This window comes from Lonchura striata, chromosome 1, assembly GCF_046129695.1.
Source record: "Lonchura striata isolate bLonStr1 chromosome 1, bLonStr1.mat, whole genome shotgun sequence".
In the NCBI taxonomy this organism is placed as follows: Eukaryota; Metazoa; Chordata; class Aves; order Passeriformes; family Estrildidae; genus Lonchura; species Lonchura striata.
Genome location: NC_134603.1, coordinates 83,293,842 through 83,313,313, shown reverse-complemented (window position 1 = coordinate 83,313,313; position 19,472 = coordinate 83,293,842). Strand labels below are relative to the sequence as shown.

Here is a 19,472-nt window from a genome sequence, read left to right as displayed (position 1 = left end):
CAAGTACTATAAACAAGAACTACCTCTATTCATGCATGGAAGAAGGTACAGTTTGGGAATGTTGACTTGTCTACTTATTTTTATAAATTAAACAGCAAGTTCAAATCTCAAATCAAAGAGAAGACCTGTCTTTTTGGCTATGCTTAAGTAGTAGAAAATGCTTTTCCAGTTGTGACTACTCGACATTTGCTCTTCTGTACATTGGGATTTTAACTATACCACTAATTATCCTTGCTAATATATAATTTAATGAATACAAACATAATTCTTTTAGAAGGATTATCACCATGACCCTGCAGCCTGTAGTCAAAAATGCTGCACCAATTTTACTCAGACTTTTTTGAAATCCTTTGCTAAATGCTATTATATAAGTTAAAATATTGATGTGCACAAAGTAATATGCAGATCTCAAAATCTTCATTGATACAGAACAGTCCTTTTAATTCAAGTTTTTTGGACACTAATCACTACAAATTTTAATGGAGACCACAAAGATTTTTACTAGATTATACTCTCAAAAAAGGGCTTCCCCCATCCCCCCTCAATTTTGGGCAGATCTTGAAGCACTAGAGTATACTCAGTAGTTAAAGCTGAAGCCTGCTTTCCAAAATTAATTCACTTTTGGGCCATAATTGAAAATCTTCTATAAGGCCCTTTTCATCTTCCAATATGGTGGGCATGATTTGTAGCCAGGCAATGGCTATTTGACCCTTAGGAAAGCTATTCAGAAAAGCCATTTCAGTAATCTGGGGTAAACAATACATAAATGTTAATCAATCAATCTCTCCTATTAGTGTCTATGTCACAAATGGCTCATTTCAAATTACTTGATAACAGCCTGATAGACAATTAAAGAAAAAAAAATCTGAAAAAAAAAACCAAACCCAAAAAAACAGAGTTTACTCCATTACCACTTTTCTGAGTCAATTTCTTCTTTGTACAGGGGAAAAATAAAAGAAGAAAATAAGTGCAACAGTATTTTGTGGAGAGATATTTATCTTGATGGAAGACATATGGCTAAATCACCTGCTGTTTTTGAAACCACTAGCCTGTTTATTCCTTATCAGATATTATCCTCACTGACCTGATTTAGCAATTAATATACAATAATCTGTAGAAAAATTGTTTGGTTTTTTTTTTTCTTAACATATGAGGTAGACTTCCAGTAGAGAGCCACAGTGCAGCTTTGAAAAAGTCATCTTTTTAAGGTCTGATACACAAATCAATTTAAAAAACCCTCCTCTGTCTTTGCTACATTTCCTCAGCAACTTCCAAAAAATCCTTCTCTTGTCAATATTTTTTACATTTGTGATGCTGATGAATTCATCTGTGATAGTTACGAATTCCAGTCACAACTGACACAAGCAATGCCTGTTTAGAAACAACAGATAATTTGGTTTTATGGACATGATAAAAAGCATTACAAATTGCCAGTGCTGCATTAGGCAGACAGCTTTCCCACCTGTGGTGCGTTACTAAGACATTTCCAAGTGGATCAGCAGAAATCTCTCTGGCACAACTGTCAGTCACAGGGTCAGGCAGTGTGTAGTGGAAGCCCAACTCAGAAAGCATAAGACTTTGAAGTTACTGAAAGCTTTCTTCGCACTTTCTGGAAAGCACTTTATAAATCAATTTGTTCTATCTATCTGTTATGTAAGACTGGGGGTGGGGGGGCACTTTGTTTAAAATAACTCTGAGGTTTTGTTGTTATTGTAGTTTTTTATTTAATGCATTTTGCCTAAAGAGTGAAGTCTGTCAATTCAGACTGAAAAACTGAAAATTCAGAACATTAACTACACATTCTTGTACCATATGAGACAAACCTTTAATATACCCAGGATAAGGTTATTTTTTAATAAAAAGGGGAAAGATATTACAGTTTGCAGAAAAAGCTTATACATAAATATATATATACACTTATTATGTCGTCTCAAAGAAATAATTAAGGAGACTTCTCCCAGCAAAATCCATGACGGCCAGGTGTTCTCTAGAACAAAGACATTGTAGTGACTAAGTGCAAAATCTTTTAAAGAAGGATCTTTCACACATGTCAGATTGCAACAATCATTATCACTGCTGAAACTTTATTTTTATTAATAGGCTATCCAAGTAAGTAATTGTTATGTGAATAGATTCAAAATTGGGATCAATTTTTGTTGCTTGTAACTCTGTGTGATAGGAGAAGAGTTTCTTTAAAGCTCTTAATTATTTTGGATATGGCAGATGCTAATGCTGTAATGAGTCCCTGGTCTTCCTTCTGTCATTGCAACAATCTCTGTATTTATACATAGTCATTTGTCATCATGGTATGTGGTACCTATAAATTAAGCCAAAGAGGAAGGTTAGATAGACTACAACTTTAAAACATAAGATTTTAAAAGCATAAACATTGAACTCTCTCTTGTAACTCCATTGACGGCAGTGGAATTGTGCCAAGGCTGATCTGACCCTGTGTAACTTAATTGCAATATATTTTATGTTTATTATATTCATCCATTTGTTTGTCTGCAAGTCTGAAAGCAACCTGATCTGCAGGTCTTCTTTTCAGACTTTCATTTTTCTAACCTCCTGGAATCACAATCTCTGAGCAGGTGTGACTTTATTTTCCAAAAATTAGAAAGACCTTTTTTTGCCATTCTTAATAAAAACTGCATCATCTCAGGTTCAAAAAGTTTCTTTACCATATCCAGCCAATGTGGATTTGGTCATGCTTTTCAGAATAAGAGAAAGGGTTAATATGGCCTACAAAGAGATCCACAAGTAGTGTTTCCCATTTCCCCCAACTCAGACCCTACTAGACTTGCATTCCCTTGTAATGCTATGGGCTTTAGAAATCGTAATATTTTGTTTTGCTTAGCCTATGTAAATGGGAACAGAAGTTTGATCACTACATAAAGTGCTTAGTGATTGCAAAGTTAGTCTTTAAGGAAACAAAAAAGAAAATAGAAAACCAAAGCCCATACATGTTCAGGTTCACGATTTAAATGTTGGGGGAAAAGGGAGGAGACTTATTACACCTGGACTTATAGACAGCTTTATGGTTTCAGGGAAGGCTGTGACATCCTCGCTAGATGTCAGACTTCATCTATGGTGAGATCTCTCTGGACATTGATTTGGCATAGCTGCAAATTAGTAGAGGAGCAACCCTACATGTAGCAGAAGAGTGGAATGAGATGTATGCACTGGCAGCATGGAAAACAGTTCTGGAGCTCAAGACCCCAGCATGCCTCTGTGGGGGCAAAAAAAATTGCCCTACTCCCTGAAAAAAATTTTGCTAGCTCAATATTTTCTTCACATATTGAAGAGAAGTCGTGGCTAGAGGGAAACCACTAAATGCAAATTTCTGATGGCTCAGTTTTCACTGAAGTAGAATAAACTCTGGGGCAAAATGGTGAACCATGAGGGCTGAAGAAGGAACACAGATAAGTCTTTTAGCTCTGCTGTAATGAACTTCATCTCTGGGGCCAGGCAGTGTCATAGAGGGAAATGGTCACCTTCCCTTAAAAATATTCAATGAGACAGAAGGAATATCAGTAACCCCCAGGAAAGGAGCCTACATGGAAAGATTTGTGGCTTTTTTCCCTTCATATTTGCCTTTTCTATTTCTTTCTTCTTGGATTATAAGTCACTTTCATTTGGAAAGCCCCGGTCCAACAGCTTCCTTTATTGGAGAAGTCCTCTGAATTGTCTTTATCAGGTAGGCAAAGGGGATCAAATTTTCACTCCATATTAATCAACATGGCATTATGTGTTTCAGGGGAGCTACATGCATTTATACCAGCTATCCCTCTTATCCTCAGGGACCCAAGACATAATTCAATAATTCAGGCTAACCACATGACAGTTACAGACCTTTATACTACTGTATAAAATGACTATTGGAGGAAAATACTCAAAGCATATCTAAAACTCCCTGAAGACAAAAAAGAATGATGAAATGCATTCCTTATTTATCACTCTTCACAAACCTAGAACTTCATTCTGCTTCTAAAGAGGTCTTGAGAGAGGACAAAATAGGATTTACCACTGTTACCACTGCACCTTATTTTCAGTGTGATATCATGTGCAGCATATTTAACACTTATAGCACTTTCTGCCAAAATGCTATTAATCTCAGTAGAAAATTGGATTAGAAAGCTTTGAATCACTCTAGAAATTATCATTTACTATAGATGTGTGTGCACATGCAAGAGATTTGAAGAAAAAATTGTATCTTCTGCTACATCCTCTAAAGATGAAATTATGTCTCTATTCAATTCCATTACAGTTGCTTATTAGGTTGGAATAAAATAATAAAAGCCTATATGTTAGCTATCATACAGTACAGATATATGCATCTATCCATACATATGGAAGATGTGCATGTATGACATGCAGACACACAGTTCTGCCAGTTTACTTACACCATCTTGCATTGAATCATGATTTTAAAGGGTCAAGATTTTAGCTGAGGGTTAAAGCTAATTCATACTGAAGTTAGATACGACAGATTAATGATTATTAGATGCTTAAGCTAAATGTTATATTATGAGCTCATTTGTAGAAAGAAGCGGAGCAAGTGAACCATTATAGAAACATATTGAAACCAGTAGCATAATGCCCAGCACTTGGACTCTATGTTAATCCATCATGAAGCAAGAGGCCTTGGATCGTGCCAGAGGGTCACAGAGACCTGATGAAGACCTTCCTGACTTCATCCCTGGGACCACTGATCCAGTTTGAGACCACTAACCCAATTCAAGAGAAGAACTGCACACACATGAAGTACTAATAACCTTGTTTTAATAAAAAGAGGGTATGGGAGGTGCTGGGGTAATGCATATGTATTATTTTGGGAAATAAATATAAGGTAAAAATCCTTGTGTGGTACAGTCATGCATTTCAGGAATGAACCCCATCCCGTGCTGCCTGCTGGCATAATAAACATATCACTTTCTAACTTTGACTAGTTAGAGAGTCATGATCTTCAGTTTTAATGACTTAGCATATATACACAGCATATGGGATAAAGGCAAATTTTAATATTCATTCTCTGCAGTACTGAAGTGGCTCAGCTTGATAGCTGTGGGTACCAGTGGGTACCAGATACCAGTTTTGAGCTCCCCACTTCCAAAATATTTGCATACAGACTGATAGAAGATATCTGGGTGTTAATAAGTATTTCTGGCATTACTACTCCACTCTTACTTTAAGAAGAGATATAGTGACTGTCTTACTGCTCCAAGTGCCTTTGTAAGAACATTATACAGTGTTTGGCTGTTATGGAAATTGTGAAGGACAAACCACCCTCTTTCAAGGTCATAAAAGAAAAGGTGATGAATCAGATGGTATTAGCTGGAAGGCTGTAAAATGTAAGTAAGCAATGCTGTTATTAAGTTCAATGTATTAAGTTCAAGTTATTAAGTTCAGTGCATGATGACAGGAAGAGATTCTTTGTAAGAAAACACTTTATATTTTTTGTCATTTACTCTTCCTTAATGTATTTCATTCTCTTCTAAAGTTAAGTGAAACATAAAAAATATTTCTATTTTTTCCCCTCAGCTGTAACAGTTTTGTGCATCAAAGAGCTTTAGAGAAAAACAAGATGGAAATCATTCCATGGAAATTACAACTGAGTGAATGTCTCCTAGACTGTAGCAGTATTCTCAAAAGACACAGCTAGATGTAGAAAAAGAGGAAAACATGAGTCTAGATTGACACAAAAAATTTTAGAACTCTATCTTGATACCCCTTTGAAACTTTCAGTTTAAAACCTTTTGCCCCTTTGTCCTACAGACCCTGGTAAAGTCCTTGCTGACTTTTTTGTAAGCCCTCTTTTATATACTGAATAGCTGCACTAAGATCTTTCTGGAGCCTTCTTCTCCAGGTAATGCTCCCAGTCTTTCTTCACAGAAGAAACGTTCCAGCCCTCTGATCATTTTTGTTATTGTCTTCTGGACCCACTCTAAGAGATCCTGGTCTCTCTTGTGCTGAGAGCACTCAAGCTAAATGCAGTTTACTCATCTGCAGTTACCATCTGCAACTTTCATTAATGACACACAATTTTACTTATCATACTTTTTTTTTTAGTAAAACAAAAGAGATCTAGCAACATGGTTTCTCTGAGTAGATCCAAATCTATTTTAATAAGTGTATCAAATGTGATTATTTAAGCCATCTTCTCACGTAAATTTCATTGTCAAATCCTAAATGTAATGAAGTGACAAGGACATTACCACCAGCTCTATTATATTGCAGTGTGCTAATAGCGATAATACACTTATGAAGACTGTCCAGCCTATTAGAAAATTCCACTGAACCCTGTAAATTACTACATACATATTTTACCATATTCCCTCAGGTTTTGAAGTGTGGGTTTAAAAACTGAAACAACTATTTTAATAACCTTTTAATTGAATAAATCCTGCAAATAGTAGCTTTATAACTAACATTAGTTCTTTTACATCTACTAGTCCCAATATAAAAAGCCTTGAGAATGAGCTAACTGCAATACTCCATAGAGTTCAATTTTGCAGAGTAATGGAGACATACTTATTGCAATAACAGTTACCATAGACTTAAAAAGAAGAGTTTCTACAGTGGCAGAAAATATGAAAAGAAAACAAATGTGGTATAGGAAGTGCCAGAGAAAATTACTTGATAGGCTCTGACTGGGGAAAGCTGGCCATCCTCAGGTGAGCATTTGTAAGCTTTTAATTTAGTAATGTGTTTGTGAAGTCATTACAAATTATCTACCATCATGGAATCCACACTATGCATGAACAAATGTAGAATTATTCAGGCCACCTATAGAAAGGAAGTTAGTTTTAAATGCTTTTCCTCAATTTTATTGGCAATTATATATGCTGACCTAAAATGACCTGAATTTTGTCTATATTTTCATTCTTACAATAAATTCTTTCCTTACGTCACATGGAGTATAATTTTACAAAACTAGAATATTAAAATATTTTTAGTTCCAGAGAGTGAAAACCTATGCAACAATTATATATATTAAATTACTTGGAAATTAAAAAGGATTTTACCAAGAATATTTTATACAATCATCATGACTGACACACATGCTTGTCTCCTTCCTAGGTTTTATTAAGTATCCTTTCAGATTCTGTCTTTTGATGAAGTGACATTCCAGGAGAAGCAAGCATAAACCAAATATACTATAAAATGCTGAAAAATGAAGCTCTAAATTTTAGAAAATTATTATTTTTCCATATTCCATAAATACTTTTCTCTATGCTAACTGCATAACAGGTCAAAACAGGAAGTGTCAGTACATATGCCCACCCTTCAAGCACCTGAGGCTGATTGGAACAATCCAATACAGTCCTATACAAAGATGCAAATTTCAGATTTGCAGTCTACAAACTCAGGAACAATCTGGTAATTTACTACAAGTATACAAATTATGACAAGAATTGTGACAAAGAATTAGCATACCAAGCATAATATCCTCTTATCTAAAATAAACTGTAAAATAGGCAAGACCTACTCTCTGGGGTACTTGCCTATTTATATGTTCCTACTGTACTTAAAATATTAATTTTTTCCCTTGAAAACTGTCTGACTTTAGCTTCACTCCACGCACACATCATTATTCCTTGATCCTATAGAGTTACAGGCATATTGATTAAGAACACTTTCCTTTAAGAAAGTTTACTTCCTTAGGTCACTCCAGGAGACATCTCCAGATGGCTGCTCAGAACTGAATTTAAACTTATGTGGTGATCTGCCTCAGTGGGATCCTCTGTCTGTGCTGACTTTCAAGGGAAACTGAAGAGACAAGTCTCCTTAAAATTAGCGTTTATAAATATCCTACCCCTCAGTGCCCAGAAATTTTAACAAAGAAGGGTTACATGCTGTAAGTTTATACTTCTGCTTTCCAGCACTAATTTCCCATGTTAAACAGTCCACAAAACTTCGTTTATTTTGTATTTTAAAAATGCATCATAATTATCTTAATGTAAACTAAAAGCATTCTATACATGCAATATAAACAATTTTTTAGAGTGATTACTTCTAGGAAAATCTAGTTCAATGCTCAGCAAAGAACTAACTGTTCTTGACACAGTTAAAATATACACAAACTGATTAAAAATATTCCCTACAGATTCTTTGCCTAAGGCACAGAAAAAATGTTTTTCAGTTCAGTATGTTTGAGCTTGAACTGGTAGAAAGAGACACTTCAGTAGTGTTGAAATATGCAAAGTAAAAAATGTTAAATGCTAAGAAGACAATCAGGGAAGGATACTAAATTAAAATTGAAAGAAATAAAAAAAGACTCAGCCTGACAAAGCCTGGAGGTATACATAACTCTAAATGGAAAGAACAAGGAAGTGGTATCAGTCTACCTAATAGACCAAAAGTGGCATGAAGATATAAGAACTTTCATTCAGAATATTAAAGCTCTCTTCTAGAGATGTCCTTTGAAAAGCACCTAAAATTATTTTATCCTTGTCAGCTTGTAAATGAAAAGTCTTAGAATTCCAAGAGGCAGAAAGATGGATGCTGAAAGGGAAATATCTGAATCTCTAAAGACAAATAATTAATTCTCCATGTAGATTAGATGCTGGAAGTATATAAAAAAATATACTAAAGAAAAAAATCTATTAAAGAAAATAGAAACTCTCTAAAAATCAAACCTTTTCCATTAAAATTCAGGATGCTGTAAAACTGCCTCCTCTTTTTGATTAAGATGACATATTACAAGTAAAATATTTGGGTCCTGTCTAAACTGCATCAAAACATAATGGAACTTTCACCATGACAGCATAACGCAATTGTTTATCTCATTAAAATTTGTCACTCTTATAAGTAAACTGAAGAATGACAAACTGAAAGCTAGCTGTAGTACCAAAAGTTGATTGCAAGGCATCTGAAGACCTAATTGAAAGATCAGTTGCTTGAAGCATTTATTGATAATTTGTAATGCAGGATGACCATCAGCAGGGCCAAATCTGAGACTACACAAAGCTACTTTTGTTTAATGGGAGGAAACCAAAAGACTTCTGAGTAACAGCCAGAACTAAGTAAACTAAGCCTGAGCAGCAGATAAAATCCAATAGAAATCAATCCTTTAGAGTTGAATTTATGAGAAATTTCCCCAACTCTATGTTCAGGAATGTGCCCTGTTATTTTTATGTCCCAAGGGAATCCTTGCACAGACAAACTTAGCTAAATATTTGTATCAGAATGTCTAAAGACAGTCACAGTACAAAACTTCATTAACCAGACATACACATAAATCCTGAGGCATTCATAACAGCACCTCTTCATGTGGATTCTCTGATGTCAGTCTAGGATGAAGTCACACTCCTGCAAGGATACTAATACAATGACACTCATTTTTCTTTATATTCTTGAGACTCACATTCCTTCAAATGATTGAAGTTGGTCTTAGGACTCAAAAGTTACTGAGGAGACTGCAAATCCTATATGAAATATGATTACTAAGACTGTTTCTTTAAGAAACCTAGTGGTGCTATTGTGAAGAAAACAAAAAATCATGCCATCATTTTCATGGAGCATCTAGACAATGCTCTTCATCATATGGTTTAGTTTTAGGTAGTAGTGCAGGGTTTTTGATTTCATGATCTCTATGGATCCATGCCAAATCAAGATATTTAATGATTTTATGATTTTAAGTATTGCATTTTGATCATATCTTCCCTAGCACTCAAAGACTCAGTGATTTGCAAGGTAAAATAACGTGTGCAAGATAATAGTTAAAAAAAACATACTTTCTCTAGAGGTGAATAGACATGAAAGGACGTGATAAAAATACTGTTGTTATCATGCTGGCATGGTAGCGTGGAGGATTGTATTAGAAAGGCCTTGGGAATGGTAAACTGAGGAAAAGGATACATTCATGTATGCCCCATTGTATTAGAAAGGCCTTGGGAATGGTAAACTGAGGTAAAATATACATTTATGTATGCTCCAATGTTTCGGGAAAGTCCCGCTTCAGCATTCCTCTGTAGACCCCCTTCTCCCCACCCCTGAGCAGTTCCCATTGGACCTGGCCCCTGGGGTGGTTCTGATGTGCCTTAGCTGGACATTGTCTCTATTGTTTAGACCTTACCTCTTAATTTTGCTGTATAAAACTGTATCTGGGCAATAGCCCGGGGCCTTTGGTCCCTGCAACGCTTCAGACAATACAATCTCTCTGGACAAGCATACCATTGGTCTCTCTTGGTCTCTTTATCTCGAATCCTAGCGGCGACCGAGGCAACACCGGTGCTCGGACTGTGCTAACCCAGACGCTGCCTGGTAAGCCCAGGGCAGTGGGACCGCGGAAAACCCCGGCCCCGGAGGGGACAGCTAGCCGGAGGGTCCCGGGGGGCCGGGGAGGGACGGGGGGCAGCGGCGAGAAACCCCCGAGAGCAAAGTGGCGGTCGAAAGAGAAGCAACAAATACAAGTGAATTCTAGGAGGGAATAGTAAGGATTTTTTTCCCCCTCTCTACTAACAGAATGCTAAAGTATTTCAAAGGAATGGAATGACTTTATATTGAAACCTAAGGATCGCTTTCAGAACTCCCTATCATGAGTTGTAACTCTATATGAAGCTATTGTGATTTAAGGAAAAAAATGGTAGCATTTCAAAGAGAGCAAAACTATGTGTCTTACAGAAAAAAAAAAAAACAAACAAAAGAAAAAAAAAAAAACCCACAAAAAAACACAAACTAAAAAACATCCAGAGAATTAGCATATAGAAAGAGAGAAATAACTAATACAAAAAGCATAAACCAGCTTCTAAATGTGAGAAAGACAAATTTTAGCAGAACTATCAAAAACAGAACTGTCAAAAAGCAAAGACTCAGTATTTCTACAATGTGTCCATGTGTCAAAATGTCAAGATCCATCTTGAGGCTCCCAGCAAATATATGCTGTCATGAAGTTATACTTTCCACAGTGGTAATGGGGATTCTTTTAAAACATTGTGTTTTTAAGACAGGGCAATAGTTTCAAGAAAGGTAGTCATAAACTTCACCTTCCAGTTGGCATTGCTTTCCAAGAAACAGCAGCACACAAACAGCAGCACACAACACGCACACTCACAGACCGCAATTTAGTAATCACAGGGACCCTACCTGTCACTGTTACACTCTTCTTTAAAGTCTCTGCAATTTCCTTCTTAATCATTCTGAATACTCAAGCACAGCATAGTTTTAAAATCATCCCAGTCCTCTCTTTTGACCTAACAATGAATACTTCGAAGCTGCTTTAACCAAGAGATTAGAATTCTGAAAAACTGTATTCCTCAGCACATTTCTCTGACTGCAGAAGACACAATTACCAGTCTCCCTTAATGACATCACAAGGTGTTAAGGAAAGCTTGTATGTCTGTCAACCACCACAGTGAAGCATAGTCTGAACTAGAAGTACTCCTAAGTAGCAAATCTTCCTCACATAGCTGAAAGAAACCATGAGATTTTTGCCTGTAAATTTGAAAAAGAATCCTTGCAGGCTGAACAGAAAAACTAAATTAAATCAAAGTAAGGAGGATATTTGAACTTCTTAAACCATTTAAGCTCTTGCAAATGACTATCTAAATGGAAGTTAATTTTTATTTCTAAGGCATGATCTATGAAGTACACTGGGCTGAGGACCTGTGCTCTCTATGAGATACTGCCAGTAGTTGCAGTAATGAATTGGTTACAAAAATTCATGTCAAAATCCCCTAGAATTCCACTGCATCTCTACAAAGCACCTAAGTTAATCTTCTGCTTTTCTTGAAAAAAAGGGAACACAGAAGTTTTTTCTGTTATAAGCTGAACATCTAGTGCAATCAGAATATAGCACTCCATCAAAGGATAACCCAATTAACTAAGAATAGGTCTTTCTCAACCCTAGGACCTTGTGGAGCAGAAGGTTTCTTTCTACTTGGGGTTCTTGAGAGCTGTTTATCAAGAGGGAGATTTAGATGCAAAATGTCAACATGCTTTAGATCTCTCATGTGGAAGTCTGCATCAAGGAGAAGTGAATTTGGACCGAAAAAATGTGGATGCTATTTATGTCAAGGACCTAAAGAAATATTTTCTTCAGGTTGCTGCACGGAGTTTGAAGACAAAATAGCTGGACAGTACAGGAGCGAAATTTATGTGGAAGAGCTTCTTCTCAGTAGTGAAGGTTTTAAGGACAGCTGGCAAATAAGATAGATTTGATGAAGTTCTGCTTTGTTCAAAGGAAGACACGATTTCAACATATTGTTAAATGTAATTTGAAACAAGACTTTTTCTGGCACAGCAATTCTTCTCATTCCCATCCAATGGTTCTTGTCAAATTAGGCTGCTTTGGAGTTATAGGCAAGGAACATTTCTCTCATTTTCTCTTCCTTGGGGAATCTAGCACAATATAAGTGCAACAACAAAAATATAGGCATCAATTTATTATATGGATCCTATTTTTCCTAAAATAGCCTCTCTGGAAAGCTACCATCATTTCCGTTTTAAGGAGTGCTCTCTGTGAAGAATGAATTTTACCCTCTAGCTTCTTATAATCACAGAAAATTTTATGCCATACTACCAATACTAATGTTTTCCATTGTTCTGAATTTTTTGGATGAAGGATAAAAATGCAAATATTGAAGAATTTTCCCTGTTTTTTACAAAGAAAACCAATGAAGAACACTGATGGACTGCATGAAAGGGGAAGAAAAGTATATTTAAAAATAGCATTTACACTTTTTCCTAAACTATTAAGAGGTATTATTTTTTCTCTAGAATATTAAAAAAAGATTGAAGCTTTAGAAATTCATGACATGTGGGGCTAAATCAGTCTATTACAGATTTCTAACAGGTATAACTCATGAATAATTTTTCAGAAGGAAATGTAAATTAAATTGAAATAACAGATTTGTACTTACTGTAGCTAATTCATCAAATTTTCCAAAAAGCTCATTCAGCAGCTTCACTAGCTCTTGGGCAGTACACTGTGATGCCAAACTAGTGAACCCCACAATGTCTGCAAATAAAATACTGTAAAGAAGTAAAGAGACACAGATAAATTAGTAGAGATCTTCACATTCTTGTTACTCTTTTCATAGCACAAATGCAACGCAAATCTTGAACTCCAGTAAGTCCTGAAATATTATCAACAAAGTGCTAGTTGTAAAAAAAATGGAAAATATTCAGAATAGGCATTAGTCAGATGCTGTCAACTGTTGTAGAGAACTCACAGACACTTGCAATTGCTACATACCTACCTGTCAGATAAGACAAAGCACCTCATTCATAGAGTGCCCAATGAATACTCTAGGAGCATGGTGTACAATTTATTCTCTTTGCAGCTAGGATCTCCTCAGCTAAATTGGTTACAGTCAGTTTTGCACTGCTAGAGTTCCACAGTGAAACAGATAAACCTTGCATGAGGTTTACTATGTACTGAAAGACAGGGGTTAATAACTTCGGTGCAGTAGCTCTGCGATGTGGTCTTGTGTTCTGTGATGATGCAGTAGCTTCCTGAGAGGAGCTAGAATCCACAATGTCAAGCCAGTATTCTCTGCACTGTGCTGCCTGGCTCAGGTAAGTATCCAGCTTTAATCAGTATTAACAAGGTTTTAATGTCCAACAATTTAATCTGCTTTAACAATCCCTTGTAGTCAGTGTTGATCAAGGGAGATATTTGAAATAAGTGCAGGTACCATTGTGATTGAGAGAATAAAACTTATTCTGTAAATCACAAGACTCAAGGTGCTGTGATCCTTTCAAATTTTTAGATTCCTACTGTTGGTAGAAGCTGCAGGAACACACTGCATTTATCTCCAACACCCAGAATAGAAATGTCAAATAATTTATCAAAGCACTAATAAACCATCCCATGATTTATAGCCTAGGTATAACCGACATAGTGTAAAACTTAGTTTGCTAACTGTAAATTAAATTAAACATTATGTACTCCCATTCACCTCAACAAAGCTTCTCTCTTTAGATAAAAAAGCAATACTAGAAAAACAGGCCTTGTAAGTCTACTGCTTTCCATTCTTCATAAGCAAGTCTCAACACTCCTAATATGTTACAAAAAATGGCAAATACAAGTCCTGACTCAGACCCTCCATCTATAGTTTCATTTAACCCAGTTGTTTAAATCCCTTGTCCACCACAGCAGATAAGTAGCATATCCCAGCACAAAGCCAACTCATCCAAAGTTCAATGACTTTGTTCTATAAACAAAGCCCTTACACTGTCATTTTTATCCTTGGGGCAGTATCTCCACTCAGTACTTCTTGGAGAATTATGAGAAAATTGTTCAAATTAAAAATAGTTGTTCCATTCCCACACTGTTCAAACATAACAGAAAGGCTTCTTACAATAAAAAGTCAGCATTTTTTTTTTTAAATTTTACTGATTCACATCTCTGCTATCATAAAAGTGAACCAGTCAAGTGATGGGTAAAATAAAATGCATTAACAGAGGTCAATAACACCTACATATTTGTCCTGAAAGATCTACTTTTTCTCTTAATTCTTTATTGATGTCCTTGTTGTTTGATGGCCTTAGGTCTTTCTGGAAATTCAGAGTTACCTAAATTCCTTGAAGATATTCAAAAGCACTTAAATGTGCATTAGTGTCTTTCATACATTTTGCTTTATGGCTGTTTTTTTTTTTTTTTTAATGGCCTAAATTCACATTGGAACTTATACAATTTAAAAAGGTACAGAGGAAAAACCAACTACAATTGTTGCAATCCAGTATGTCATCTAGTTTCCTGGTTTTAATTCAATACTCTCAGTATGGAGGGGGAGTGTGGATGTTAGTTAATAATAATAGCTTCTGATAGCCTTTCTGCCTTTTTATACCTCATCTATTTTACAGATTTTACTTTTTGATTGGTTTTACTTTTCTATTTCCATTTTGAATATGGTGGTCCACCCACTTTTTTTCACTGTCCACACTTACAGTAACTAATATTTTCAGCAGCACCAACAATGTCCATTTGCAAAAAAAAAAGCTCCATGGGGTTGGGAGGCGGTGAGGCCTTTAAGGTAATAACAATGTTATCTCATTACCAAAGTCTTTAGCAATGAGGAACATCTATATACATACAAACCAGAGATGTTCGGTGTTTGTGAAAACTATGTCTTAAGATGTAAGAGAGCAACCATTACAACGCTGACATGTACACATATCAAAACCTCTCTATTAGTGAAACATAGAGAATAGGAAACAGGTTCCTACATAACCATTCAGTTAAGAAGAACGTTGTTTTACATATGGGTTCCTTAGTAGGTCAGCATCAGATCCTTGTTAATTCTTTAAACATTTAAAGAATTCGTAGTCCTCAGCACTTGATTCAAAACACTGGCAATTGTACAAGAATGTGAAGTCCATAAAAGCACCCACAACACAGAACATACCATTGAAAATCTAGGTAAAAATATGTAATTATTGTATGCTGAGAGACTGATGTTCAATTATGCTTGTGAATTTTAATACTGTAGTTAACTGCATCTATACATTTTAAAGGTTATGGAACAGGTTAGGTAATATGATCATTGTTACACCTTCTTTTTTTTTACAAAATTCACAACTCCTTTAACACAATATTCTTAAAATATGCAAAGTATAACTATCATATCTGGATATGCTGTGAGTAGAAGTTCTGCCTTTTATTAAAGAAAAATCTCCTCCTTTTTACCACCATGAAATGTTACAATCATAGTAACTGCTGCACTTCGTTGGAAAGTAGGCTGAAATGCCAGTGACTAGACCTGATTTTGCAGCAACAGTGGTAGGAAACAGCCAGTGGAGGAGCAGGGGATTTTCCTACCCAAAGTGCAACTAGCACTGTAAGCCTGCTGCTTCCATAGTCTGTCCTCAGGGGTGGCAGTGCTGAGGAGAGCACACACAGACAGAACTCTACTATTCAAAAAAAATGGCATTGAAACTCAACAGCTGATTTATTTTATTTTAGTTGGTGAACTGACCAATACTATCTCTTCTACTTCTTCATCCGTGTGGGGCAGCACCATCACATACTTTCATTGTACAACATCTGAAAAAAATTAGAATAGCATCTCTGTTTGTGATGAGCAGTCAAATTACCCAAGTAATGCAATAACCTTTTTTCCCCCTCTTAAGTTCTGTTCAGTTTTTTGGGAAGTAAAGGACAAGAAAGCTTTTATGAGGAGATGGCAAAGTCAGTCATATGGAATGACAACAAAAATGAGATTTGAATTCTTGCTATGGCCATGAAATCATAATGGTACTAAAGAGAGAAATTATCAGCTATACAGTGCCAGAATTTCAGTATTCTCAGAGTCCAAGTCTCCACATTGGCACTGAAATTCCCTTTCATCTGTTTTGGGTATATTATTCACACAAAAATCCTGAAAGCTTTAAATTTAGGCCATGTCTAACATACTCAGAAAACTTAAAACAAAGCAGTTACAGGAGTGACATCAATGTTGAAGCACATTAATCACTCCTCCAGAGATACTAATTCAAGAGCAAAGTAGTCTTGGTTCATAGTAACTTAATCTATAATTGCTATGGAGGTTCACATCCTCAGAGAGGAATAAACTAGAGTGAAACAGGGCTACCTCATTTATGTATGAAAGACTCCTCATAATTATATGGTATACAAAGGAACACTTCATAAAGGTTGCCAAGTAATTTTATTTTTAAAAATGTAAATGCTGGCATATGTAGAAACAGGAAGTGAGAAGCTACCAATTAACAAATGTTTCTCTTAATGAACAAACAAGGATGAAGCTGTCCCTTTTTTAATTATACAATTAAACAATTTTATTCCACAGAATTAATAATGCCATTGGGCATTTTGATGAAAAAAAGCAAACAAAAAAACCCAATCTCCTTTAAACTACAACCATTCACAAAAGAAGAGAAATGAAAGTGAAAAGAAATAGAAAACAAAGAGCAAATATTACTTCTGCTCATTCAGCAGCATAGTTTGCATGTAATTCAAGCACTGCTCTTCCTTACAAGCGATGTGAAGGTGTTGGTTAGGATGGCTAGGTAGCCCCTACAGTGCTGCGGCTGGCGTTGCCTCACAACCCAGGGCTCAGCAATGCTCCATGATCTTGCATGGCACAGAGATGAGACTGATTATACTGTAGGTCTCCATGTTGTCTGCTCAGGGTTATATTTCTCTATTTCCAGTCATTAGAGACTCACTCACTTCACCTCACTGTCATGACTTTTCAAATATGGTAGATAATGGCTTAGCCACTATCTGCCAGTTCCCTCAGAGCTCACAGATGAATCTACTCAGATTCCATAGACTTGTGCACATTCAGGCTCCTTAGATAATCTTGAACCTGATCCTCTCCTGCAGTGGACTCAAGGTGTTCATTCTCAGTCCCTGAATTTGTCTTTTTTTTACCAGGGTGACATGGCTGGGGCACTTGCTGTTGAAGAATAAGGTGTAGAAGTTGTTGAGAACCTCAGTCTAGCTGAGAAAAGAGAACTTTGTCCAGGGTAGCCAGGTCTCCTATTTCCTACTGGAAAGAGTCCAAGTTATCCCTAGTCTTTATTTTCCTTGCAACATATCTATAGAAGCCCTTTCTGTTATCCTCATTATCCATGGCCAGACTCAATTCTATCTGGCCCTTGGCATCCCCAACCTTGTCCCTAACTTCTGTACAAATTCCCCTGTTTCCTTCCCAGGCCACGTGTCCTTGTTTCCACTTCGTGAAAGCTTCTTTTTTTTTTTTTTATCTGGGTTTGCTCAGCAGCTCCTGATACATCCATGATGGCCTCGTAACATTTTTGCCTGATTTCCATCTTGTTGGATGCATTCTTCCTGAGCTTGGAAGAGGTGATCCTTGAAATTCAGCTAGCATTCTTGGGACCCTTTACCATCCACAGCTCTATCCCATGGGGCTGTGCTGAGCAGGTCCTTGAAGAGGCCAAAGTCTGCCAGGGAAGTTGCAATGTGTCTGTCCCTCTGATCTTATGATACTTAATGAAATGCATCTAGATTTCTGAAAACATAACTTTAAAAAAAAACACTGTAATGACAGTTCTTTCAAGTAAAGTTGCAAGGAGTTATATCTACAGTTACCAATGAAGAGCTCCTGCTAAACACTACACACAGAAAACACATATAAACTAACTAAAACATAAACTAAACTAAAATGGACATAAATTTTGTATGACTGCATTCCCCAGAGACTACTGCAACAAAGCACATATGATAGATAATGTAAGCACTGAAATGCAGTGTTTTTCTTTTGACTGTTCATTCCACTCCTTATTTGCTAATGACACAGACAGGGAGTTAGTGCACCATCTACAAGTTCCTGAATGACACCTAACTATGTGGTGTGGTCGACAACACTGGAGGGCAGGGATGCCATCCAAAGGGACTGGATGAGCTAGAGAGGTGGGCCTGCACAAGCCCCATGAAGTTTAACAAGGCCATGTGTAAGGTCCTGCACCTAGGTTGGGGCAACCCCAAACATCAATACAAATTGAGGCATTAATAGATTAAGATCAGCACTGCTAAAGAGGGCTTAGGGGCACTGGTGGATAAAATATTGGACGTGTGCCAGCACTGTATGCTTGTGGCCCAAAAAGCCAAATGTATCCTGTTACACATAAAAGGAAATGTGGCCAGCAGGTGATTCTGTTCTCTCATGAGACCCCACCTGAATTTTCAGCAGAGGAAGCACATGGACTGGTTAGAATGTGGTTGTTCAGCCTGGAGAATAGAGGGCTCCAGGGAGACATAGTAACCTTCCAGAGCCTAAACAGGGTATACAACAGAGCTGGAGATGGACTTCTTATCAGGGTCTCTCTCTACTGATAAAACAAGTGGGAATGGTTTTAAACTAAAACTGGGTAGATTTAGATTAGATACAAGGAAGAAGCTGCAGATAACCCATCTCTGCAAATATTCAAGTTCAGGCCAGTCAGGCTTTTGAGCAGCCTTATGTAGTTAAAGATGAACCTGACTCAGACACAGAGACTGGACTAGATGATCTTTAATGGCTCCATCCTACTCAAACCATTCTATGATTTCATGTTTCATGTTGAATGTTTCCTGAGGACTTTTTTTTTTTAAAGCTACCTGGACTATTTGGTTTGAAACACCAACAGCTCTTTCTAACCTGTTCTATTATATAAATTCTGAACAAAAGCCAAGCAGCAATACAGTGAGCAAGTTTAGAAAAGGAAACAGTATAAACAGACATTTCTCTCATTTCTCTCTGTCACAGAGACAGACTGGTTCAGCACTGGCATACGAGATATATACATCATTATCTCATATTCCTTGACAATCTAAAACATTTCTGTGTTAACAAGCCCAGAGTTATCACTCCAGGACCTTCTGTATTCCTGTTTTCTCCTGCCATGATCCCTGCAGACAGGCATAGCCAGCACCTGAACAGTGACTGCAGCCCTCCTGCACCACAGCGGGAAGCAGCTACACCTGCTAGAACTGAGTGCAAAAAGCCTGGGGCTTGGTCTAAGAGATTTAAGCTTCTTCCCAAGTGTGAGTACTGACAGGG

The 19,472-nt window shown here is 36.7% G+C and overlaps 1 protein-coding gene across 2 annotated transcripts in view; it reads right to left on the bottom strand.

Annotated features, from left to right (window-relative positions):
• Positions 1-19,472, bottom strand: part of ADCY1 (adenylate cyclase 1) — a 153,615-nt gene that overhangs the window by 57,210 nt on the left and 76,933 nt on the right. For both annotated transcript variants that reach the window (XR_013340445.1, XM_021543139.3), the window contains exon 4: positions 12,864-12,975. Coding sequence is in view for 1 of the 2 variants with exons in the window: in XM_021543139.3 (XP_021398814.1) it covers positions 12,864-12,975 (112 nt within the window). In the remaining variant the exon portion in view is untranslated. The remainder of the gene's footprint in view (positions 1-12,863; positions 12,976-19,472) is intronic.